The sequence below is a fragment of the Watersipora subatra genome, chromosome 7 (assembly GCF_963576615.1).
Source record: "Watersipora subatra chromosome 7, tzWatSuba1.1, whole genome shotgun sequence".
NCBI lineage: Eukaryota > Metazoa > Bryozoa > Gymnolaemata > Cheilostomatida > Watersiporidae > Watersipora > Watersipora subatra.
Window position 1 is genome coordinate 14,700,359 of NC_088714.1, and position 18,214 is coordinate 14,718,572.

The 18,214-nt window shown below is 37.1% G+C and overlaps 1 protein-coding gene across 1 annotated transcript; it reads right to left on the reverse strand.

The window, feature by feature from the left end:
- Positions 1-211: 211 nt before the first annotated feature.
- On the reverse strand, positions 212-17,976 carry LOC137399947 (platelet binding protein GspB-like). The gene is made up of 17 exons (XM_068086216.1): positions 17,778-17,976; positions 17,529-17,691; positions 16,549-16,722; positions 15,545-15,767; positions 14,222-14,414; positions 12,946-13,065; positions 11,101-11,293; positions 10,602-10,883; positions 9,706-9,821; positions 7,421-7,537; positions 6,778-6,914; positions 6,396-6,521; positions 5,588-5,733; positions 4,890-4,981; positions 4,730-4,799; positions 3,635-3,820; positions 212-733 (listed from the first exon to the last, which is right to left on the reverse strand). The coding sequence occupies exons 1-17, from the start codon at positions 17,907-17,909 to the stop codon at positions 519-521; spliced, it is 2,685 nt and encodes an 894-aa protein (XP_067942317.1). The 5' UTR covers positions 17,910-17,976; the 3' UTR covers positions 212-518.
- Positions 17,977-18,214: the final 238 nt, after the last annotated feature.

An 18,214-nucleotide genomic window follows, 5' to 3' on the forward strand; every position in this document is an offset into this window, starting at 1 on the left:
GTTTATTAATATTATCATTGGACTTGAGTGAATTTTGTTAGCATATTAATAAGCAACATTGGTTACAACTACAAATCGCGCATATATATAAACAGACAATGAAAAGATTTCGTAAACTGTTCTTTCCGTGATGAAACAAGTTATATAAGTCTTTGCCTGCAAAAGCATTCACTTTGATAGTCGATGATAAAACTCTTAAAGCATCTTTACTGCATAAGAACAATTTTATTATATATTAGAAAAAATAATGAGCTATGCAATGGGCAGCTGACATAGCAATATATTTATAAATTGAATTGGTATTATCACACATTCTAATAAAAATACACATTTGTTGTCAAAAATAGCTATGAGTGATTAAGGGTTAGCAATTAACTCCAAAGTACCAATAAAAATGTAAAAGACCACCAAATGGGCATCTAATAACATACAACCTTCTCAACTGGTTAAACAAAAATATCAAATAACACCATGTGTGAGTCTCATCCACATCATGAAAATGCAAATAAGCAATGTTACTAATTAAGTGTGCTGTTGGTGAGTTCCTCGAGGAGCCTCTCCGTGGTGGGCATGTTGTCATCATCCGTCACAAGCATGATGTCTGAATTAGTAGTCGACGTTTCATCTACAAGCACTGTATAGGAGTTGTGCGCTGCCAGTCTTGAGGTGAGCTCACTGCTAGTGCTTGCCGAGTCGGAAGGGGCCAGAGTCACCCTAATCATATCTGAGTCACCTGAAAAAAAACATGGGCTGTTTATTGATATTTTTCATTGGCCTCGGGAATTGATTCTAAAGACTAGGACAAAGATTTTAAAAACTACTTCTGTTTTTACTTTATTGCGAGTTGAATTTTTAAAACATTTCGAATTTGTTAAATTTGAAACTAAAATCACCTCAATACAAAAAATGGAGTAATCACATTACTATAATGAGTATTGGTGCAGTTGTGTTCTAGCCAACACATTGCAAAATGGAATGTCCTCTATATATATGCAGATAGATGAATTGGGAACCACTGAATTTAATCTAGTGTATGATGAAGCTACATGAATCCCTATGTCTAGTTGTATACTGTTAAAAATATTAACAATACCGCTGCACATAATCAAGTACAAAAATGTTTGTTTTCACATGTAAATAGATCTCAAATAAGTTTTCCCATGACGAGAATTGGTTAAAAAGCTACAAAACTATCAACCAATGCTACACATTAGTGAAACTATTGAAAAGCGTAGCCATAGCTCAGTTTGGGAAACCTTCAAACATCCCATAGGAAGTGCATTTATCTTCAGATTACAAATCATAGAAATAATGACAATAGAGATTCTGTATGAAATGATCAACCTCTCGAAATACATAGAATATCTAAACCTATGTGATATCAATACTTTAATATTAAAGCACTAAGAGGAAACAGTAAGGGAGCAGTGAGCTGACCTGGAGCTATTGCACATGAAAGAAAGCATACTAGTAACAATTGGCACAGCCAACTGGCTATTCTTTGCCAATGATTGTTGTAAAAAATTTAGCGTTTCAGTCAGAAAGATAATGATACAACATTTTCTCACTAGAGTTTCTCCAAAAAGATTGCCAGTACATAAATTGTACAGCGACCTGCGCTACCAATGAAGGTTACCCAAAAGGCATTAGTGACAAATTTTAAATAAAAAATTCAGTACATCAAATGAACTGGTTACAACTACTTTTTCGCTTGTCAATGCAAGCCATCATCGTAGCAGTCATTTTGTGTATTATCGACTATTTTTATTACAAGATTATCTAACATTCCCAGCTGGCTCTATCTCTTGCCAACCTTAGCCATATGTTATAATTTATGACAATTTTTATATCCTTTTCAACTGTATCACAAAATCGTTTAGTTTTGTTAAGTGCAGCTATTTGTACTGCCACATGCGCAGTCAGCTTCTCTGGATGATTTAGAACTGAATTATCTATCATTGTGTACACCTAACATTCTGCAAGCATAGCGCTAGGTCTCTGTCTGTCTTTCTTCCTACCCTTAGCACATCTTTTGCAGACAGTCAAAGAGTGAAAAAAAATCATGTTTTTAATTTTTGTTCCATTGTTTATCAGCAGATTTGTTAATCCATGCTCGTTCGATAGCAACTGTCGTGTAACACTCAGTGGTATAGCAACTGTCATGTAACACTCAGTGGTATAGCAACTGTCATGTAACACTCAGTGGTATAGCAACTGTCATGTAACACTCAGTGGTATAGCAACTGTCATGTAACACTCAATGGTATAGCAACTGTCATGTAACAATCAGTGGTATAGCAACTGTCATGTAACAATCAGTGGTATAGCAACTGTCATGTAACACTCAGTGGTATAGCAAATGTCATGTAACATTCAGTGGTATAGCAACTGTCATGTAACCAGTGGTATAGTCCCCTACTGACCTTTGAGATACAAATCACTCCTCCAAAACCCAGGAAGCTAAGTGACCTCATAGGTCTGGATTGTTTTACCCATAACACAGGTTGTACAGATTTTCATAGTCATCCGGTAGCCGGTAGGCCATGCGAACTGACCAGTTGTGAAAAATGCATGACTATCTAATTACAGTTTCCCAATTCTTAGCTGAGCATGAAATATTAAAATAACTACATCTTTAAAGCTTTTCTTGCAGTGGCTTGGTTATTGCGCGGCTGCAGCTATTGCTTTGGCAGCTATATAATTCAAACTCAACAGTCTTGAGTTTTTCAATTTAACATGTGACAAAAGGCACTAGCTTTACTATAAATTAACTATTACTAAAATCAATTCTTATACCAATCCTGATCATCAGCAGTCGATAATTTCATTAAATGTACGTAGTGATTTTTTGTAATATTCAAAATGATTTGAGAGACTAGAATTTTGAACACTTAATTAGTAAGTAAATACAGTCACAGAAAGTTTGAAATAAGCCAGATGTAAGGGAATAATTCTATTATTTGATAAAATAAGTTTTGCACTTAAAATTGCCGTGTCAATTATCCTGTATAGCCAGCACTCTGCAATATAAAAGAGCTAAAATATGTAGGTTAAAAACATCATTTGATTATCTAATAGGAATATTTGGAATTGATATCATGGAGCTGGTCTGACCAGCACTGATTAAAATAGAGTTGGTATTGATTAAACAAATGCTACATTATTTTTAAAACTCTGTTATAATAGAAATCATAATTTAGAAGTACATGTATAATCTGAACCATGTTCTTATCTAATAGCTGATATCTAAAATAGAGATAAAACTAAAATGAATAAACTATGTTGATGTTTCAGCATAGCCTCAGCTTGACTTAAAACTGTTGTGGTATAATACACTAGAGGGAGCAAAATTAAAACCAATACACATTAGGCAGTTACATGTTCAAAGAGGCATATTTTCACAATACAAACCAGTAAGTGATCTAACGATTTCGTTAAAACAAACTAATACATATCAGATGCCACCATTTATGTCAACTAAAACTTCAACAGATTTGTCACACTAACACCTCACTTATTCATCATAAACAATACAGGCAGTCACTAATATTACCGGTGGACACAAATCAAAACGACTTACCTCAGAATTCATACAGCATCTGATGGCTAAACTAGGGAAAGACGCTAAGCTTACCTTCAGAGCAAGTGACGTCATCCGGTAGAGCAGTAACATAGGCAGGGGCATCCCCGTCTCCTACCTCCACTGTGTGCATATCCTCACATTCCATAACAGCGCTGTCTACGCCAGCCTCGACATGAACAGTTGGCAATGACGTGACTGAATCATCCACACTCTCTACTTCTCCTATCAGATTTGCAGCTAGATAATATAAGCCATGGTATGTAAAGCTTAACTCAGTCAGCAGTAGCAAGCTTAAGCAACAGTAAAATAGCAACCAAACTGGAGCTTCCGCTGCCAGCAGCTTTGATATGTAAAAACAGCTAATGAATTCAAAACATAAAAACTCGCATCCAAACTGCTCAATTTGATTTGGTTAGGCGCAACCAAAGACTACATTGGATTGAAAAACATATGGCAGCAAACAAAGTATTCACTTTATTTTTTCACCAAAATTGAGTTTAATCATGATTCAGGACACGATAACAAATGGCTGAAACCGTATGGTTCTAATTCGTGTGACCTTTCTAGGAAACTGCAGTTGCTTTGGTAAAATATGATCACTTTGAAAGCTTCAATTCAGATGCGTTGTTGCTGCAGCTCTAATTTTTTCAATTGAAAGTTTATTAGTACGACGGTGTAAGGGGTTGCGCAATGATGGCGACTAAAATTTTAACATGGGCTTGAGTCACACCTTCTCAGTCTCATTTTTAAGTTCAATACGAGCATTCAACTGAGGTAAGATTGTCAGTCATGCTGGTCCCATGAAGAATTCAGCATGACACAGTTAACCAACTAAATAGCTAAACTGCAAAAAAATGTAAAATAATATTAATTTAAAAAATATGAGCACATGCCAATTTTAACAGAAACTTGTCTAAAGACCATTGATGCTGTCAAAGCATGGAGCCTACAACAACAAATCCATCACACCACCTTTGCAGCTTTGCCAATATAACCCATATATGTCACTGTACCTTTATATTGGTATTCTGAATTCCTTATAAACCGCGCAAAAACTATATGATTAATCATGATATCCTTAGAATCTAGAGTAATCCAAAAGCTTTACTTATTACTCCCTCCCGAGTCCATCATTGCAAAACTTACCTCCTGGTATGACTTGTTGGAACCGTTTAATTTGTGTCTCAAGTAGATCAACTCTGTTTGCCAGCACTTCCTGTAACATGATGTGACAGCCATAAAGTAATCTGTACAGAGAAAAATTGGTGTATTTATTATCCAAGAAGTTGAAACGAACAAACGATACCTTGCTCGTATATTCCTTCAACAATTTCAACCTCTTTCTTCTGGCAGTGTGAGTGTCCGGTACCTTTGAGCCATCCAGTAAGGAAAACAAGCCTATCAAATTGTAACATGTTACAGTGTATTAAAAGGTCGCTGTCGGCAGAGGTAATAGGTAATGGCTTGTCATATATGTTTAAATGATAACTTTGACTGTCATTGCAGCTTTAAAGGTGCTTTAAAATGCTTGAATGAGGGTTGGAGTAAACCAATGCCAATGACATTGCTGATAGCTTATGCGAGGCATAATTGTTCATAAAACAGTTTAATAAAATAGTATTTTTATTAAATTTGTGTAAATAAATTATTTTTATAATTACTCTAAAACATATAGTGACCTATAACCTTTTATTGACATAAATAAGAAACGATATTTTTCTTCACATACCAAAAGAAAAATGAGAAAACGGAAATTGGGAATTATTGAAGAGTTCAAAAAAGTATTTTAAAAGTTGGTAATCTAACAGTATTGAGAAGTAGTTGATATACTGAATTAAATACATAATTTTATCAAATAAACTGTCAAGCACCTGTCAGTTTTGATTGGTGATTTTTTCTGACATCAAAACATTCTGTGACTACTAACAACAGTTGACACTGCAGCAGGCGTAAAACAAGATTAAATGAGTTGTTACTGTCTGGCGCACTTCTATACCAACTCACCTCGCATGGAAAGCACGTGAATACGCATCCTGGAGCATTCGTCACACCTAAAGCATTCCTTAGCATCTTCGAGTGACATTGAAGATATATCACCGGGTGTTTTGATTAGTAGTTGGCAGCCATTACTTCTGATGGTGGAGTGGTACCTGAAAGTGAAGCAATACCCGAAAATCATAGATGTGGCTCACTTTCACCATCCATGATTTGTAATGTCATTATGCCCCTAGTGCAAAATAATACTAACAACCTTGTATTGACTAATAGTAATACCCTGTAATGAACAGACGCTCACACAATAGAGCTGTCAGTACTTAAACCCCTGTTACTATATGCTGTGTCCACTCTAGTAATGGGCAGTATTGCATAATGGAAAAATAGAAAATGCAGCAGATGAAGTATTCTTTTCTTCCTTTCATATGAAGCTGTCCAAATTTACTAAAAAGAACTGAATGGTTTTAAACAGCAAAAATACAGCAAAACTGCAATTATTATATTATAATATACTATTTTTAAATTGGAACACTGTCTATTCATATAATACTACACTCTAATCTGTTTGCACTACATAATAGTTCACAAAATCACGGGATCTCACTCTAAAGGTTGGCAACTTCAACATCAAGCTCAGTGACAGATTGAGTTACTTCCAAGTATAAATATGGAAAAAATTACTTATTAAATATTTGTGCAACACATTGCCATCCACTGTTAGTTTACAAAATGAGACATCTTGACAGAGCATAGTTCAGGACAAAGAGGATGAGCATGAAGCATCAAATAAATCTTTCTCACAAGACAGCCAACTAACCTGAGGGCAGCATTCTTTGCTCCCATATCAGGCTCTTGGTAAGCGGAAATAAACGCGCTGTAGTCAGTATATTGTTTGTGCGCCATCTCTTCTGGGCTCCCTATGCATGTTACATATTCATTCAGTCTGAAATTACAGAGCGTGCACTTGTGGGCTAAAAATGTATGGTTACAAAGGATAAAAACAGTCTTTAGGTGACCACGATTTCTGAAGAAGCAAGATTTTGGTCAGAGAGTTTAAGATAGAAGGGATAGACAACTTCAACTTTACTGCTCAAAATAACTAGTGGCAAGTAAATAAACCTTGAGTAGTGGTATCAATAGGGAGTGTATGATTAGCAGTGATGAAAAAGACATGAGACAGGGCTATAGCGTCAACTCACCGCTCCATCATGTGCTTAAATGACAGGGCAGATTTGATCGTCTTACCCTGCTTCTTAAGCAGCTCATGGCTTGACATGAGACTTCGGTTATGCACAAAGATTGAGTATGAGTAGTCTGGGGCAATGGTCAGTGCAACCTGCAGGTAGCAAAATTATTATAGTCGGAGCTAATAGTCAGCATAACTTGTAGAGTTTTACTACAATATTTTCAAGTCTCATTGTAGTTACTATTGAGATATAAAAATCCCTGACGTTGCATAGACCAAATAGCTTGACACAATCCAGTGTCCTAACACATGTTTTGCTAAGTTATACTATCAATAGAGTGATTAACTATTGAGGATGGGGTTGACTGTAGCTTAAACTGAATCTCTTTTTACTATCCACCCAAGCTAACTGCAAATAAGAGTTTGTTTCAAGGGTCTGACTCGGTGAATAGAAGAATTAAGGCTATTTTGTTATATGTAGTCAGATTTATACAAACACTATGGAACTTCATCCACAGATATCACACGGACTGCTAAAAGACAGAAGGCTATTACATTCTCGATAGAATTAGTCATTATAACTCTAAATGAATACTCATCATATTTTGTGTGATTTGCTCAGTCTATCAATGTATTGATACAATATAAAGTATCACCTCAACACTTGGCTTGCCCGAGTCATAGATGCGCACAACCTTAATGAGTTCTGTGTGTCTCACCAGCTGGAACTGAAGGGCACTTCCCTCCATGTCTAGCAGCCGACTAATGTTGGCCTGAGAAGAAAAAGCAGATCGTTTATCTATTAATAAAGGAACTAACCCATTCATCCTACCAGCAACACCCGGGCTACATTCATGCGACTCCACTATATAAACAACATTGGAAAGAACCATGTTGCAGTTATCTCAGTCGACAAACCTCATGACCGGCAAGTAAATAACAGTATCAGAATGAGGATAAAATCACATAGCATGCAGACGCTAACCACCATGTGACTCCTTAAAGTCACTCGAAAGACCACTAAGTAGCAACATGTAGTAGAGTATTTAAAGATAAATTCACTAGTAAAAACTTCAGATTTCTAATACGGTAGTTTAACCATAAGTTATGCTGGTGGAATCATACGGCTGTTGGTCAGACAACTTCGATACCAACATCCGTTTGTTAGGATTTTTCCTTCTACCATAGCCTAGCCTGTCTTAACCAACTGTTGCTTTGCGGAGTTGTCCCTCGTCGAGTGAAGGGAGCAAAACAACAGCATGTCACAATACGCAATGCACATGATGCATCAGCTTCACTGAAAGGGGGTTGTTCTCTTCAGTCTATGCGGCTTGGCTGCAATGTTATGCCGGTCACTCCATTAGTAATCATAACTGATTTAGCCCAAAAAGTAGAAAAAATAAGGTAAAAACGTTTAACCAGAGACCAGTCTCTGCGGTGAACTTTAGTAGAACTTAAGAATAAAATAAATTAAAAATAAAATCAATAAAAACAAATAAAACTGACTGATACAAAAATACAAATAAAACTGACTGAGTGCACAAATAACAACATGCTTAGTTGCTGTTTTTGCCCAAGTTTTTAAGTTCTACTAAAGTTTACCGCAGAGACTGGTCTCTGGTTAAACGTTCTATCTTATTTTTTCTACATAAATTTTTGGGCTAAATCCGTTATGATTACCAATGGAGTGACCGAAATAACAGCGCAGCGAAGACACATAGACGGAAGAGAACAACTCCCTTTCAGTGCAGCTGATGCATCATGTGCAGTGCCTATTGTGACATGCTGTTGTTTTGCTCGCTCCACTTGACGGGGACAACTCCGCAAAAGCAACAGTTTGTCAAAACAGGCTAACCATAGCCTCTTAATAGCCTGCTGCCTGCTTTAAAGACTTACAAACTTTTATAACCTTTACTATAATAATGTCTGTCCTCCTCAAAAAGCCCAAGTAAGAAGTTTAAGTAAAATATTACTTGACACAAGATTCAAACTCGAAACATTCAGATTCCTAAACCGGCACTCTAACACCCGCGCCAATCGGCCACCTTCCTAAACCGGCACTCTAACACCCGCGCCAATCGGCCACCTTCCTAAACCGGCACTCTAACACCCGCGCCAATCGGCCACCTTCCTAAACCGGCACTCTAACACTCGCGCCAATCGGCCACCTTCCTGAACCGGCACTCTAACACCCGCGCCAAGCGGCCACCTTCTTCATAATTGTGCAAATACTTATTCCCTGCGCTTTATCAGCACACATGGCGGTCTCTCATGTCACGACACAACGAACTGTCAGCGTACTAGTTACAATAATAATCACATACCTCACAGAAATTCGCAAGCCGAATGCCAAGCAATTCCTTTTTATAAGCACGTATGTGAGTTGGTATTAAATCGTTTGGGTTATTAAATATAAATAATTATATTTTTCATCATTTTACTAGACACACTACTAGTTATTTTACAAGCTAAACCAACTATGCATTATGCAACCTCCTTGCATTACCTTATATGGAAAAAAAGAATTTGATTAAGAGCAATTTGAAGCAATATTAACTGTGGAGTACTGTTACTCCGGTCCATAGTGGATCTATGCAGCAGTAAATGAACAGCGTGTCGATTTGAATTATTTGGGCTGAAAGGCTTCAAGTTGTTTCATTGGACCATGATGCATACAATCTCAAAATAGGCTTTTCCACTGACTCTCTGCTCTAAATAAGGCGCAAAGGGTGCCCTAAAAATTGAGTTATGTTCAAGGTCAAAATGAGAGTACAACAACGCTATTTGGTGCAACTGGTATGACATTGCAGAAGAGGTAGCGGCGGGTGCTAGTTTCGAATGATTGGACTGAGCAACCGGGTTGTCACACAGAAAGGTAGCGTAAAGAAGCTGAACCAAGTCAAGGTAAATTGAAGTCTAACAATGTGAGAACTAGAATTACCTTAAGATGCGCGTAGTCAATATTGGAGAGCATCTGAGGTGTTGGAGTAACAGAAGTGACAGATGTGCTTGATGATGACCCTCGGCTATTATTTTTGCTTGCTGTCAAATTTGTATCTAAAGAGACAGCAAATCATAAGCTGAATCAGATATATTTATTATTAATACTGTCTTTAAGCCACAATAACCCCATTCTAGGTCAAGGTAATTCCTTTCAGTGTCATGACGGTCTTTTTTTATGTCACACTAACCCATCTTTGGATAACAATAATCTATCTCAAGGTACCAATAACCAATCTTAGGGTCCCAGTAATCCATGGACGGGTATAACTGGAGTATCTCAGAACCTGCATGCAACCTCAGAACCTTTATGTATGCATGCATACATGCATGTATGCATGCATACATGCATGTATGCATGCATACATGCATGTATGCATGCATACATAGAGGTTCTGAGGTTGCATGCAGGTTCTGAGATACTCCAGTTATACCCGTCCGTAATCCATCTCAGGGTCACAGCAATACATCTCAAGATCACAGCAATACATTCCTAGGTCACAGCAATACATTTCTAGGTCACAACAATACATCTTTAGATCACACTAATCCATCTCCAAGTACCAATAACTAATCTTAGGGTCACAATAATCTATCTCTAGGTCACAATAATACATCTTTAGATCACACTAATCCATCTCAAGATCCCAGTCATCAATCTCAAAGTCTCAGTAATCCATTTCCGCTAACAACTGATTAGGCCTTGACAAATTATTAAAAGAAATAGCATAAGTTCCAACTGCTTGCAAGACAGTCTTGTGAATTATCCTTGCCAAATGAAGAACATACCCGTAAGCTATGCATAAACAGAAGTTGTTTTATGTATTATAGCCTCACCTGTATTGGAGGTTTTGGGCAGGTGAGTAACTATAACCTTATTCTCGGGTGCTGCTGCCATCTGTTCTGGAATAAGCATCTTCCCAGAGGGAGCGATGTTAGTTGGTTTTATCGTGAAAACTCTGGCTGGCTGGTTGCCCGCACTGGCAGCAATCTGCTGCTGTAGAAGGTTCTTGGGTATGAGGTAGGTGGGGTGCTGGCTATTCGATGCTGATGCATTTGATGGAAACGATTGAAGACAAACACCAGGTGGCAGCCCTTGAATCTGTGATATGGGAATTCCTGTCCAAAACAATAGAACGATAACTGACATTGATAGATAAATAACCAAGACAGAAGCTCATGGAAAGGATAAAAACATTACATTGTATTAACTCAAAAGCTTGTCAACTAAAGCAATATCAGCTAATATTAAGTCTTTTGGGCTCAATTGATAACGAATGTTGAAGCCCTAAACCACGGATGTAAGGGGTAGCACATGTGCTACACATTCTCTCACCTGTTTGGACAAATTTGGGTGTACTAGCAGCTGTCGTAGCAGCGTGCGTTAGTTTCACACTAAGCAGAACGTTTCCTGCTGATGTAGTGATAGTGGTAGGAGTTGCCTTTCCCTGGGCCACCGACCTGATGATAGGAAGTCCAGGTAAAATGGGTATAGGTGTGGCACTGATGGTTGGAGACTTTGTTACAGTCTGAAAATGTCAAGAGGGTGCTGTATGACTAAGAGAAACCTGTGCATTTGTTTGATAGCACTATAACCTTGAACCAAGAATAAGGTATCATCTTTCGGGTTTCAGCTAACTAAGAATGAAACTACAGTCATACCTCAACATACAAGTGTCCTTAAATATGAAAAATTGGAGATATCAGCAAAATTTTGAACAAGGCTTTGCCTTGAGATACACGATAAATATGAGATATGAGCATATGAGACCGTTAGGTGACTGAGTACACATGTGGGTGCTTATGAGAACAGCATCGGCCGATTATTTTTGCATGGCAGGTTTGAAAGAGTTTTAGAAAGGCCGGTTAAAAGTGAAAGTGAGACAAAAAAGCCCAGACAGAAGAAAGTGATAGGAAAAATAAAAACCAAAACAAAATTAGAATTAATTTTAATGTATGATTAAAAAATATTTTTCAAGTGTGTGCTTAGCAAGCTAAGTATATTCATTAGGTTAAATTTAAAGTTTATGTTATGTTAAGGAACGTCACAAATGTGTAACGTGCCAAACATGTTGCTGTACTGACAAATTGAACTGAACTGGACTATACAAACAAATTAAACATTAAAATACAATCAAAATACAGAATACTTTGAATGGCAGTGGACATAGCCTGAGATTGTACAAGTTCGTTGCTCCTCATATATAGCTACTAGCCAAATGCCCGGCGTTGCGATTTGAGTAACTTACCTGGTAAGCTAGTAAAGGTAAGCTTATCTTTACTAAAACAACTGTCATGTTCAAGTAAAGAACTTAATCGTTCCATTACCCGAAACTGTCAACCGTGCTAGTTAATGACTCCAAGTGCTTTAAGCATGAGAATTTTAACCCATGTAAAGAAGGTCATTTAGATTTTGGGTTGGAGTTATTGTTAGTTCTAATGGTTAAGCTCGCCGTCTCTAAACCTGCAAGTTTCGAGATCGAATCCGGAGCCGTGTGGATTTTTCATTGCTCAACTTTAATCGCTATAGCTGGACATACACACAGACTTCGAGATTTATATATATCGCTATAGCTGGACATACACACAACACACAGACTTTAAGATTTATATATATCGCTATACTGGACATACACACAACACACAGACTTTAAGATTTATATATATCGCTATAGCTGGACATGCACACAGACTTTAAGATTTATATATATCGCTATAGCTGAACATACACACAACACACAGACTTTAAGATTTATATATATCGCTATAGCTGGACATACACAAAACATACAGACTTTGAGATTTATATATATCGCTATAGCTGGACATACACACAACACACAGACTTTGAGATTTATATATATCGCTATAGCTGGACATACACACAACACACAGACTGAGATTTATATATAGATAGAGCGCTACTGGATGCTTGGACTAACTCAGACTAGGTCGAAGAAGTATTTCGCAGTATGCAAATGGATATGGTATTCATGATCCTGTGGAGTTGTTATTTCAATCATATCTACGTGGTCATGACAGTGCAAACACTACGTGACATTTGAAAGGTTTATATATAACTGCCTCTTACCTTTGTTCATGGCCAACTATAAGTGAAAACTTTAACCAGAACAAAGAATTCAAGCTAGCACAAGTGCTAACTACACAGAGGATTACTGACCATCGTCCCAGCCTCTCTGTTGGCCATCTGTACATTGCCCACAGGTCTGTAATAGGTGACAACATCTCCAGCTGCTGTTGGTGTAGATGAAGTGCTGACCACAGTGACGCCATCTACGCTCTACAAGAGAATCTGTAGAACGTTAATCTTTGAGGAACTGATAAGACTCTCTTAGCTCCACCACTTCAATGCAGTCAAGAGCTGTAGAAAATAATTGAATAAAAGCAAGCTAAGGTAGCAGCCAATCAGAAATCACAAAAACTCACGAGTGTAAAACAAAGCATCAGACATGGTGGCTAACTAGTAAGTACTAATGGTGTTAAGCTAAAATGAAATAGCAGTGAATAATTATCATTTATAGCTGGTTTTTCATTTTGTCTAATTTAGGCTGAGGTTAATGCCTCCAGCTTAATGCCAGGGTGAACATCTTTATAGTGTTTGCATGTTTATCCACTTGATGAGGTGGTCACATCAGATTCTAGTAGATTTTATTAGAATTGATATTTTTCTACCATTTGGGATTTAGTTTGTTGTTTTACGTGATCTGACAGCCAGGATATTTCCAGATTAAAGTATTTAATATTCAAAGTGTAAGTATTAAAGTATTTCAAGATTTCAACCTGATCACAGTTAAAATGCTCACAAGAAAGAGACGGAAACGATATCAATAGTCGCACGGCTGCCTGTCCCTCTCGTTCCTGACATCTGCTATTGCTTTCATGTTGCAGTGTTATGCGTCTCTATTGACATATATTTTATTTTTGCTCATGATTGTTTGATAGATCAAATTGTCTTCAGACAAAACTTCAAATATAGCCTCAGGTACATTGCTATACATGTCTTAAATGATTTAAAGTTATGTTGGTTAAAATTTGTACTATTGTTTTTCTCTAAACAATGTGTAAACATATGAGTCCCCAATGCTGATGAGACACTTATAAACAGAAAGCGCGATTACTGACATCTTTTATGGGTACATTTTTTTCTTCTGAGTATTTTCACTACGATAAAGTTTTGTCGATTTTAATCTTGAAACATCCTGGTAGGCAAATAACCTAAAATAACATACAAAATCTCAAATGTTAGAAAAATAGCAATTTTTTCTAATTCTTACTAGCAATTCTTGCTAAAAAATATCTCTGCCTGATAAAATTTACAAAAGTTTGATATGATCACATCTTTAATCCTTAAAAACCTAAATGTAAAGATGTGTGATGTATGCTAGACAGAATCATAGGTCAAAGTTCATGTAACTTTTTCAAAGTAAATATTTCACCTCCTCTTTAACATCTTCCTCTGGCACTTCATCATCCGCCATCATAGCCGCTGCTGTACACAATGCATCCATTCCATTGAGGGCTGTCTTGGGTCCACCCCCGGAGCCACTCCTCTTAGTCTTACTGCTGGTCACTGGGGCTACAGTGCTAAGCGTGCTGCTGGCCATCATTGGCTGGACGGCCGGTAGAATTCTGTCAAAACCCATGTGTACAGTTAATCATACTAGCAAAGTTATATTAACTCATTCCTAGTTTGTCCATGAATACTATGTACTATTCCTGTCTGTCCATGAATACTATGTACTATTCCTGTCTGTCCATGAATACTATGTACTATTCCTGTCTGTTCATGAATACTATGTACTATTCTTGTCTGTCCATGAATACCATGTACTATTCCTGTCTGTCCATGAATACTATGTACTATTCCTGTCTGTCCATGAATACTATGTACTATTCTTGTCTGTCCATGAATACTATGTACTATTCCTGTCTGTCCATGAATACTATGTACTATTCCTGTCTGTCCATGAATACTATGTACTATTCCTGTCTGTCCATGAATACTATGTACTATTCCTGTCTGTCCATGAATACTATGTACTATTCCTGTCTGTCCATGAATACTATGTACTATTCTTGTCTGTCCATGAATACTATGTACTATTCCTGTCTGTCCATGAATACTATGTACTATTCCTGTCTGTCCATGAATACTATGTACTATTCCTGTCTGTCCATGAATACTATGTACTATTCCTGTCTGTCCATGAATACTATGTACTATTCCTGTCTGTCCATGAATACTATGTATTATTCTTGTCTGTCCATGAATACTATGTGTGGTTTTATTGTTATTCACCTTTGCTGTGTTTTCTGATAATTCTATTGCATGTGGCTGGCACTTTGTTGTGTATGGACATATAACCATGGTTTGATGCGACTAATGCATAATTTACTTCATTATGCTCTGTGCTGACCACTGCATGACTCATCATGCATTTCTCTTGATTGCGCTATTGGTGTAAATACGCATGTCCATTAAAGAACTTTCTAGAAGTATTGTTTTTGTTTATAAGCAGGCAGTGCTCTGCAATATAAATCAATGCTATACCATAAGTTACTCAATCAGGTTACGTAATATTTTGCTGAGACACTATATAAACAAATTTAGTTATATTCCAATGACAGATCGACCTTGTTTCCTCTTATCGACCAGGTGACACCATCTGATATTCAAACCATAGAATCTATGCATGTGCAGACAAATCCCACAATGAATAATTGTTAGTAAATTTAAACAACAATGTAGATATACACACCTCTGTATTTTAGCTAGTCGAGGAACACCTGATGTGTTGATTATTTTTACAGGAGTTCCGCTTGATCTCTTCAAATGAATTTTTATGTTGTTCATGTTGAGAGCCATCTGCTTAGTAATAGCCTCAGCTCTCTCGATGTTGCCAGCCTCCGCTTGGCTTTTAGCATATGCCTTAAGCAGTGTCTCTCGTTTTTCTCTCCTTCGCTTTCTCGATGACTCTTGTTCTACAACATAAGAGGGTAGTGGAGGCATAAGATCCTCGTAGTCTACCAATTCCCTACATAGTTCAAAATGTGACTCGCTAGTCCGGATACGTACCGGCGATTTTTTAGAAAGTTGTTTAGATGCAAGCCTCGTGGCTTTGGCTATAGTGCCATAAATGTAACCATTTACAAAGTTCTTTTTAGATATGACCAAAATGATGTCAATCTGTGGTTCCTTCATTCTCCCAATTGTTGTAGATACATAGCAGTAGCTATCTCAACACACTGAACCAACCAAGCGCTTGCTCATAAAACTATCCAATTAGGTTATGCCAGAGGTGACGAATTCACAAATAAGGATTCTAATCATCCCAATATGGAACTCTAAGGCAAGAGGTACACCACTCGGTCTCACATTAAACTCATACCTAAAGCAGTGAGAACTGTGAAACACCAACAAAACTCGAACAAGTGTGAGTTGTAAGCATCCTTCAATGAATGCTACACACGATGTATAAATACGATAATAAATACATACAACTACCAAAAACATGAGAAAGAATATTGCATGTACTCGTATATCATGTGAAATACTAAAATATGTGAATCGATACCAGATGTACCATATCAACTGAATGAATTCCATAAGCTTTAAAACATAAATAAATACCACGAATACCAGTACATGTGAATATATACCACAAAAGAGCCAGATCATTGCAATGAATACCACTCGGGCAAAGCTATGTGGATGTATATCAAAACAACACTATGAATCATTAATTATTGTACAGGTTCTTACTTTCTCGAACTTTTTCTGGAATCTTCTCTGGTAAAATTTTGAAAACTTTGTAAGCATCCTTTCCCTTACGCACACACAGTGCTGGCACAATGATCACGTCGGGCAAACTATTCAGTGCGCAGCGGAAATTCGCTTTCCACTTTCTTGGATTCTCATTGTTGGCATCATATTTTCCTAAAAACAAGACAAGCACTGCGATTGGTTCTATATTTAACATGGCACTGCGATTGGTTCTATATTTAACATGGCACTGCGATTGGTTCTATATTTAACATGGCACTGCGATTGGTTCTATATTTAACATGGCACTGCGATTGGTTCTATATTTAACATGGCACTGCGATTGCTTCTATATTTAACATGGCACTGCGATTGGCTCTATGTTTAATATGGAACTGTGCAATTTATTGAATCAATAAATTAAAATAGGTCAAATCGGAAAAAAACATCATTAGGCCTACCTCTATCTTGTCCGCAAGAGGTTTTCGATTTATGCGAATAGTACACAGCCGTTAGCAGAACATGTGCCAAAAATAAAAACATTCCTAGTACCACAATTGGCACAAGGCTACCGATACGCAGCTTTGAAACCATTTGCAGGTTTATGAGAAGTAATGAAGATCTATAAAACAAAGAGGCAGGGCAACTAGATGAATATAGAGGCGTGTGCAAGAAAAACACGTCAAAATATTAAAATGATTACCATTTTCTTATTTTTTTAATGCTTCAAAGAACTTTTGCTGCAAAAAATAGATGAATATTGATTTGATTTAATACTAGACTTGTTTTCATGGGGCCTTTCATTCAAATTGGAAAGTTGAGAGTTGTGATTTTCATAGTTCGGAACTCAACAGACGCTGGTTAAACCTCACAATGGAAAGGAAACCATACCACACACTAAGGTCTTTTTTTCCCATTGTCAATTCGCCTGTTTCTTATAATGCCGTAAAAAGGGACTAAAACAAGATGAACCTACGAACCGGTATGGATGCACCATTCCTTGAATAAAGCACTATCTGCTGTTACTTCCCAGCTATCTGTAGCTTTGTGTAGCCACTTTATTCTGAACAGTCCTTCAGCTTTATTGTACCAGCTCAATGTTTCTGGTATCTCTTCGCTGTTCAACTTCTTTAACAGCCAGTGCTAAAAATAATACAACACATTGCTAATAAACAAATAACAGCATAGGACTACTGTACTGAAGCTAGCAAATGCAACTGCGAGCAAACCTTCAGTAACAGTCTCTGTGAACTTTCTTGTTGTGAAAGTTCACGAGAAATTTTTGCATCTTCTATTTCCTCTTCCTTAATTTCATCTTTGAGAAGCTGCTGATCATCGCTTGTAAAGTCAATAGTTTTCATAGGCAGCTCTGAATTATTGTCGATTTCTACTTCACATGAAGCTTCAATGTCTATAATCTCTACTGGCATGCTATCCAGATCCGAGCAGTCGATTGACTCGCCTTCCATCTAGGGCACCTAAAAAGAACAGTTTCAAATCAAACTATAGCAATATAAGACAAAGTTTACTCAAAACAACTAGCTAATCACACAGTTACTTAATCTATGTATGCACAACAGCTAATAAAAAGTATACTTGATAAAAAAATTTTGGTCTCAATAAAAAAAGAAAAACTATTGCTAACATTTTGTTTGTATATAACACA

Bases quoted from the DNA above. Each gene is read 5' to 3' on its own strand.
- LOC137399947 (XM_068086216.1), bottom strand. From the start codon at position 17,909: ATGAAAACTATTGACTTTACAAGCGATGATCAGCAGCTTCTCAAAGAT. The intron at 14,415-15,544 runs GTGTGTATATCT...GGGTTTTGACAG, and splicing joins CGACTAGCTAAAATACAGAG to AATTCTACCGGCCGTCCAGC. The intron at 4,800-4,889 runs GTATCGTTTGTT...ATCATGTTACAG, and splicing joins TGAAGGAATATACGAGCAAG to GAAGTGCTGGCAAACAGAGT.